Consider the following 9,203-nt stretch of genomic DNA (forward strand, 5'->3'; position numbering starts at 1 on the left):
CTAAAAAGGAAGAGCCAGAGGATCTGAGGGGCCTTCCTGGTTCATAGAATAAAAACATCTCTGAAATATACTCTGGTGCAAGCCCATGTAGCGCTTTATAAACTAAACTAACAGGTAGCCAGTGTAGGAATTTTAAAATGGGCCTAATGTGTGCTCTCCTTCTGGTCAGAACTCGCGCTGCAGCGTTTTGAACCAGTAGCAGCTGATTGATGGTATTCTTGGGCAGACCAGTAAGAAGAGCATTACAGTAATCTATCCAAAAAATTGGTACTATTGCATCAGCTTTTCAATGCACTGTAATGAATGTTTTATTATATATTTTTTTATAAAGTATTATATGAATGCTGGATTTACTTTTGGCTTTCCCTGAGTGAGTTTAGGTCAAAGAAATCAATTTATGGACACTGGTCTTGTGTGTCTTGTTTGTTGTTACAGACCTGGGTGTAATGTAGTTATATTTTGTGGCCGCAAGAGGGCACTGCGACACTGCATGTTTACTGAACATGTGTACAATCTCCGTATCTCTTTTCTGTCAGATTTGGAACAATTATAAACTTTCAAACGAACATACACTTGCATATTAGTCGTGCACTGACCAACTACAGAAAACACACCATGGACTTTAAATGACCAGCCCATGCTTTGTATTTCCGTGTTGTAGGTGGGGACTGTTTGCGGTGCAGCCCCGTGGTATTACGTTTGGGGAAGTTGCTCAATATCGGAAAACACACATTTCACTGAGGTGTGAACCAAACATTAGTTTGTCATCTTTTTTGCTTTTAAGAGAACACTCGAAGGGTGGTTAATTAACACTCAGAAAGCGCTCATGGGGGTCAATATGACTGTCAGATAAAACCGCAGTGGTCTGCAGACTTGAATCCGTGGGAGAATGGCGAGTTCGGTGACTTCCGCTACTTACATTCGCAACATCAGCTACGGTTTACGTCGCAAGTTGTCCGACTTCCTGGATCCCCAAGAAAGGTGGAAAGAAGTAGCCGTGAATATACTCAAACCCAGCGGGGAGCCGAGGTACTCCCAGCATCATATCAGGTAAAACGGCGGGGAACAATTTGAGGCGTTTGGGATTTACAGCAGGATTTACGGTCCGTGAACGGCACACTTGCATATGTGCAATATCTGTCTGTACCTCACACACATTTTACCTGCTTTTTTGCAGTTTTTTCTCTCTCGCACTACCTCTACTTCCATTGCAATGTACTGTATATATTGTTTATATATAATTATATAATTATATATATTTTCTACTTTTTTACTTTTTTTTACCCCTCCCCTGCATGTGTGTGTTTTGTACTGCTGCTAACAAGTGGGTTTCCCCATTGAGGGAGGAATAAAGGATTATCTAAAGGTTATATAAAGGATGTACTTCCTGCCGCAGCTGAAGAAGTTCAACCTGCCAAAGAAAATGATGGTGCAGTTCATCCTCATCTCCTCCATCACCATCTGGTAGTACACTGCTGCCACTGTAAAGGACAGGAGCAGCTGCAGCGTATCATCCGCTCTGCAGAGAAGGTGATTGGCTGCAACCTTCCATCTCCCCAGGACCTGCACACCTCCAGGACCCTGAAGCGTGCAGGAAAGATTGCAGCAGAGCAGACCCCTCCCACCCCAGACACAAACTGTTCCAGACTCTTCCCTCTGGCAGGAGGCTGCGCTCCATCAGGACCAAAACCTCACGCCACAAAAACAGTTTCTTCCCCACCCCACTCTACGTTACATTAACGTAGACTCCACTCCTGACCTTATGCATTACATTAACGTGCATCCTAGGTCACTTTTGCACGGACTCATATCCGGCACTTTAAAACCTCATGTTGTACATTTTCGCTCATGTTGTACATTCTATCTTTTCATTATATATTTGCTCTTTGTACTGCACCAATCACCACAACAAATTCCTTGTGTGTGTTCAACAAACATGGCAATAAACTTATTTCTGATTCTGATTCTGATCTTATCTTACTTGTAGGAGGTTCGAGGGTCTGGTGTTGCAGGGCCGGAGCCCCACGGTGGAGCTGCTCAACGACTGGGGCACCACCAGCTGCACGGTGGGGGACCTGGTGGACATCTTAAAGAGTCAGCTGTTACTGGCTGCTGCCAGTCTGCTGCTCCCAGGTATTGAATTGAAATCTTTATTTCAAGCATACAAAAAAAGAAAAACAAAAAACAATTACACAAAACAAAAAAGAATTAAACAGTCATTAAACAAAATCAAAGGGAAATAAACCTTCATGCCCGAAAAGGAGTAGGAGGAAGTAAAAAAACTTATGAGGTCCTACCCCTTGTTTCCATTTCAATATATATATATATATATATATATATATATATATATATATATATATATACACATCTTATCATAGACCATATAATAATTATTATATATACCATTTTATATACATACATTATGCTGAATCCCCACACAATCACTACCTCATGTCTCCTCTTCCCTGTATTTGGCAAAAATCATTTCTTTGTATTTGCTTTTGAACCTGTAGATGGTTGGACATTGTTTCAGCTCTTTACTCAGACTGTTCCATAGCCTCACTCCACTGTTTGAAATGCAACATTTTTTGCTTGTAGTTCTACATGACTGTAATTTAAAATTAATTGGTTCCCCTAATTTATATCTCCCCTGTCTTTCCTGAAACATTTGCTGTATTTGTCGGGGTAAAGAGTTATTTCTGGCTTTGTATATTATTTGTGCAGCGCAATATCAAACAATTTTATTATTTTGGATTTAATGAGACCATATTTTTTGGTTTTCCAGACACGGTAGAAGAGTATTCATCAGCTAAGACGCGGGAGGACGCCACAGTAAAACCAAATGGACCTCCTTCGACCAGACTGCTGGGAGACGCTCGTCCTTCACCCACCAGCTCTACTCAACGAACAGAAATACTGTCGGGCAACAGTGAAGGAGGACATGCAGGTGGGGGTAGAATGCACTCAGAGTTTATTATTTCTCTAATTTGAACAACTTTTTAGAGATAGGTTGGCACAAACACAACCCCAAATCAGAGCAAAGTTTTATGATATTGAAAGTTAATTAAAGCCACACTTTGTAACAATAGCATTCCAAACCAGCACTCCTGACTTTCAAAGATTAAAAATGTTAAAATATGTAGTTTTCAGCCCATCTAACCCTCTGTTCAAGATGTTCACAATTATTAAGCAATGAATAAAAGTAGGAAAATCCAGATTAAAAAAAAAAAAAAATCAAAATGACTTTCTGCTTGCCATAGATTCAGTTCAAAAGGAAAAATCATCCAAACTTCTTTGTCACTGTCACTGGCAGCAATGAGTCTGATTGGCTTTCTTTCTTTCTTTCTTTCTTTCTTTCTTTCTTTCTTTCTTTCTTTCTTTCTTTCTTTCTTTCTTTCTTTCTTTCTTTCTTTCTTTCTTTCTTTCTTTCTTTCTTTCTTTCTTTCTTTCTTTCTTTTTTTATTTGTTATAGAGGGTCAATGTACATTAATGAACATTTTAAAAATGTAAATGCACCCAATTGTAGCCAAAAGGCTAATTTCCATTGGCAGTCCCCCTGCCAGAAGGAACACAAGGCGTAGTGATAAAAGCAACAAATCACAGTAAAAACAAATATATGTCATAGGTACAATATTTAGAAAGCAACAGTACACATAACCCCTCCTCTTCCACACACACACACACACACACACACACACACACACACACACACACACACACACACACACACACACACACACACACACACACACACACACACACACACACACACACACACCAGTTGTTCACAGAAATCTGTGAAAACATCACGTCTAAAATGACGTCACTGTTTCTCTAAAACTAATTTAACATGGAATAAAGTTAATTACTTTTTGAGGTAATTTCTATGATGTAAGAAACAAAGGTGCTACAAAAAGGTAGCCACATGTTTTGTTTTTTAACAGCATAAGTTAATCCTTTGTGTATCCTCCATTAGGTTTCTCCAGTTTCTCGTTCAGTGACCTGAGGAGGATTACCGGCAACTTTGACGACCGCTCCACGTCAAACGGTGGCAGTCGCATCGGAGAGGGAGGCTTCGGGACGGTGTACAAAGGTCTGCTGAACGGCAGACTCGTTGCAGTCAAAAAACTTAATCCAGTATGGGAGAATACTTTTTTCATAAAATCCAAACACTGTGTTTTACAGCTTGTATATCATGCTAAATAATACCAATATCTCACTTAGATTGATGACATGCCAATGGACGAGCTGCAAGGTCAGTTTAATCAAGAGATCCAGACTCTGCAAGTGTAAGTTTAACGCGTCTCAACTCTCAGCCAGCAGTGGGATATACTGTATCACAGGTTTACTCTGATTAAATCCTTTGTTCCGCAGGCTCAAACACGACAACCTGGTAGACATGGTGGGATTTTCCTGCGATGAGCAGCAGCTGTGTTTAGTGTATGCCTTCATGGCTAACGGATCTTTGCTGGATCGCCTGGCTTGCCTGGTGAGGGCCACGCAGTGTCCTGCAGACATCCTGCCCTCGCACCCTTGACCTTCTTACAGTTGTCTTGTATGCTGCTGTCCATGCAGGATGGAAGTCCTCTCCTCTCCTGGCGACAGAGATGCTCGATAGCAGAAGGCACGGCCCGAGGTCTGGAGTATCTGCACTCTAACCATCATGTCCACAGAGATGTCAAAAGGTGCACGCAGCGACGTGTTTCCAGATTATTAACGCTCTTTAAATGCTGCTGATCCTAAAATGAGTTTAAGGGTGAAGGGGTGGAACATTTCTAGAAACTAACCATGTGACCAGTGGAGCTAATTTTCAATGATTTTCAAAACAATATTTGCATTAAAATCATCCAGGAAATGTGTAAATATTCCTTTAACTTGAGCCGCTAAAGAGACGCTTATTTAAGTCAGACATGCTTGATGCTTTACTGCTTTTTGTCTCTCCCGCCTTGTTCAGCGCAAACATCCTTTTGGATGAAAATTTAGTGCCAAAAATCTCTGACTTTGGGCTGACCAGAGCGTCGGCCAAAGGCACGTCGACGACCATGATGACGGAGAGGATTATGGGAACCAGCGCTTACATGGCGCCCGAGGCACTCAGGGGAAACATCACCCCAAAGTCTGATGTCTTTAGCTTTGGAGTGGTAGGTTTTCTGCAGACGCCGGTCAAAAATACACATGTGTGCGCGCGCGCGCACACACACACACACACACACACACACACACACACACACACACACACACACACACACACACACACACACACACACACACACACACACACACACACACACACACACATGGACAGAGGAACACGTGAGAGATCATTCTGCAGATTATGTGAGTGTACACTTCCTCCTGTACACTTCTAACACATACCCTTAAAAAAAAACATAATCACAATTTTTTGATCAATATTGACCAAACCGACTGTTCAAGCATGTCATGTTTATCAAGCTAAAGTCGAAAATGTTGAAAATTCCACAGGAAACTTAAATTCTAGACTATTAAAATTTTGAATATTGCTTTTAGAGCTGCTCGAGTAATCCGTTAACCCCTTAATATATGTATCATATTTGATATATGCATTTCTGAGACCTCTGCACCACCCCCATAATCAAAGCAATAAGAAAAAATAGGTTTATACAATAAAAAATAAGATAAGGCTTTTATTTATCCCACTTGTGGGAAATTTCCTTGACACGGCAACAAAGACCCCATAGTGTGGGGGTGAATATAAACCAAATAACAAATACTGTACATAAGAAAAATGAAAAATAATACATGTGTGCGTATGTTTGTATAATGTTATATTATATATGAATACAAATGTATGAATGTTGAATGGGAACAGTTGAATAAGATCATAGAATTTATCAAATATGAATACAATTCCCGTGTTTTCATAGAGATACAAAAAATAGTAATATGAAAACTATTAATGACGAATTTGGAGTTTTTAAAATGTATAATAAACACTTCAAAAAAGAAATTAGGGTTTATTTTTTATTATGGGATTAAAGGGTTACATTTTTTTAAGTCTGTACCTGAAGTTTTGCATGCCATTTAGAACATGTAACAGAATATGTGGCAAAGTAATTGTTTGTGTTTGTGCTCTTTGACAGAAATATCTGCTGAGCCAGCACACGGCAGCAGCTCGGTGCATTCGGTCCCGTAGCCGGGTGAATGTGACCTGTTCCAGACCAATCTGACCATCAGAACTGGGAAGAAATGTGATTTAAGTGTCTTTGAACGTGGCGTGGTTGTTAGTGTCAGTCAGACTGGAGGACTGCAGGAGAGTCAGAGCAGAACCAGTAGAACCGGTACAACCGGCTCTAAGTATTACAGATAATGATCCAAATAGGAAGAATTGTCCAGCGAAGGAGCCTCAGTGATCCCAGACGTCAGAGCAGAATGGTCAAAATCATTAAAGATCATCAGAAAGCAACAGTGACTCCAATGAGAACTTATTCCAACTAAGGGATGTAAAGGACCGTCACACATACAGATGTGCAGATCTGAAGGCATAAGGGGCTTCAAGCCGGCACGAAATGTGTGCACTGAATGCTTTCCTGTACATCAGAGCATGCAGTTCTTCTGTTTTTGAAAGTAGAGCTCAGTGTTATGGATCATCCATCAGTATTTACCCCCTAAAATCTGAATTTATGTAGCACCATCTGACAGACTGATTGGATGAGTCAGCGGTTGAGCAGTTTACTTCTCCATATTTCACTACGTCCGCGACTTCCTGCATAGGAAGAGTCAGGTATAGATCATGCATACTTCAGATAATTCAGTTTGTACAGCTGATACATGCTGCGTATTTATTATGAGCATGACCGTTTCAGCAAAGGTGGGTGGGACATGCTGAAGTAATAAAGGTTTGCCCTTCCCTAAAACTCTTGTAATGAACCACGTCTGTCTTCTGTCCACAGGTGTTGTTAGAAATACTGTCTGGACTCCCGCCAGCTGATGAAAACCAGGAGCCTCAACTCTTGGTAAGCGGCACAAAAGAGGCTTTCACTGAGCTAAAGTTTGTCAGTATGGCTTAATAAAGAGCATATTGACAGTTGACCTAACCTTTTACCTGAACTGCTCATATCCTGAGCAGCAGTGTGGCTGATTTATAAAAAGCAGTCATACTAAGTCGTGTTTATTTTATTTTTCCCTCTCAGATGGAGGTGAGGTATAATATCGATGATGAAGATGAAGAGCTGACTCTGCAGGACTTTGTGGATAAAAAGATGAGAGACTGGGAGATGAGCCAGGTGGAGAGCATCTACTGTCTGGCGTCTAACTGCCTCCACGACAGGAGAAACATGCGGCCAGCCATCAAGCAGGTACAGCCAGGAACGATACTGGAAGATGTTCAACTGTGAAAGGATAACACCATGTTGGCACCTGCACTATTTTCTGTACATGAGCAGAGGTGTCAAAAGTATTCAAATTCATTACTCAGGTAGAAGTATAGATACTAGAGTTTAAAAATACTCCTGTAGAAGTTGAAGTATCAACTCAAGTTTTTTACTCAAGTAAAAGTATAAAAGTACTGGTTTCAAAACTACTTAAAGTATAAAAGTAAAAGTACTGTAAGGGGGAAAAAAGCCATTAAGGACAAAAGCCATTGAAAATGAATGCATCTTAGTATAATGCAAATATATTAAGGAACCATATATGTGTACTATTGAGCATTAACATGTGTTTCAGAGAGCAGGAGATATGATGACTAGTTGCCTATTAGTATTGTCATGGTGCAAAAAGTCAAACTTCAGAGGCATGTTATCATTTATCCTAACCTTTATTGGAATGTACATCCAAGTTTAGTTGCAGGAATCTGAGGGAACGGATGTAAGAACAAAACTGGACAAGAACATCTGAAACAACCACAACCAAATTCACTCTATCCGGATGGAGCAATTTAACTGGATAGTTTTTTTTTAAAGGCCGAAATGAAATAGAGTAACGAGGCTGTTTTTAAAATGTAAGGAGTAAAAAGTAAAAAGTCGTCTGAAAAATAATTACTCCAGTGAAGTATAGATAACCAAAATTTCTACTTAAGTAAGGTAACGAAGTATTTGTACTTTGTTACTTGACACCTCTGTACATGAGCTATATGTACCGATCACAAAGAGCAGAGAAAAGACCAAGAACATCGATGTGACAGTTGTGCTTATAAATACATTTATAACTTATTCTGTGGCTCTGCTTCAAAGGTTTTAGGTGCTTTAATACTTACTCTCTTGTTTTTTTAAACAAGAATCAATAATACACGTATTTGAAACATTTCACCTGCAGCTATGATGCAGTTATTTACCTCGACCGGGGGTGGAGTCACATGACCTTCCGGTTCAGCTGTGCCAAACCCTTCCAAGCAACACATTATGGAGAAAAAAGAGAAATCGGTTTTTACTGACCACCAAAGCAGAAACTCTGATATGACATGTCCTCTCCCAAGGTTTCTCATTCAGGGAACCGGGTCAGAGAATGATCCAGCCTCCTCTCCTCCTTTGCTCCTTTCACTGCCCAACTTCCCATCATATTGCATTTTGTCGTACCTCAAAAGCGGGTGGCACAGTGCTTTAACGTTTGTTAAAGGATCTTTGCACTGGTAGGGGGGTACGGTGTCAGGACAGCAGAGGAATGCATGCAAATGGTACAAAAAAAGAACTGCAGATTCACTGCTAGAAGGCATTTGAACTCCTTTGTTATAGCTCCAAACTCCTGACGATTGCGTTACTCAATTTTATGCAACTTACGCTAAATTTAGTGTGTATAATTTCCAGAACGCTTCATTCTCCAAAACTCATCTAAGAAAAAGTTCCACGTCTTCCTTTTTTCCTCTGCAGGTTGTCCTAACTTTTGTTGTCCCAACAGGTCGTCTCAGAGATCCACAGTGTCGTCAAAAGCATTTTCCTGGAATCTCAGGCTCAGGACTAAAACTTCCCGGAAAAGATGAAGCCAGAACGGCGCCCAGACTGATGACTTTATTCTCTCCTCAGCAGTTTTAAAGACATGAATTTTACTCACCATGGACTGTGATGTTCTCTGTGCAGACCTGCAACCCCGTTATGACTATATTTTCCTCTTTTAGAAGCTTTATTTTTATATGATTTGCCTTGAGGCAAATATATTTTTAAGATTTCACATTAAACCCATTCTCGTCTCAATTCTTTGTATTTGGTGATTTGAGGAAGACAAGAAAAGTA

At 40.3% G+C, this 9,203-nt stretch overlaps 1 protein-coding gene across 1 annotated transcript; it reads left to right on the forward strand.

The window, feature by feature from the left end:
- Nucleotides 1-683: 683 nt before the first annotated feature.
- irak4 (interleukin-1 receptor-associated kinase 4) lies at nucleotides 684-9,174 on the forward strand. Its single transcript, XM_061721074.1, has 11 exons — nucleotides 684-1,050; nucleotides 1,988-2,133; nucleotides 2,786-2,947; nucleotides 3,977-4,137; nucleotides 4,225-4,289; nucleotides 4,375-4,489; nucleotides 4,576-4,685; nucleotides 4,955-5,141; nucleotides 6,933-6,995; nucleotides 7,173-7,337; nucleotides 8,872-9,174. The coding sequence occupies exons 1-11, from the start codon at nucleotides 890-892 to the stop codon at nucleotides 8,932-8,934; spliced, it is 1,398 nt and encodes a 465-aa protein (XP_061577058.1). The 5' UTR covers nucleotides 684-889; the 3' UTR covers nucleotides 8,935-9,174.
- The last annotated feature ends 29 nt before the right edge of the window (nucleotides 9,175-9,203 follow it).

Source organism: Cololabis saira, chromosome 5 (assembly GCF_033807715.1).
Source record: "Cololabis saira isolate AMF1-May2022 chromosome 5, fColSai1.1, whole genome shotgun sequence".
NCBI lineage: Eukaryota > Metazoa > Chordata > Actinopteri > Beloniformes > Belonidae > Cololabis > Cololabis saira.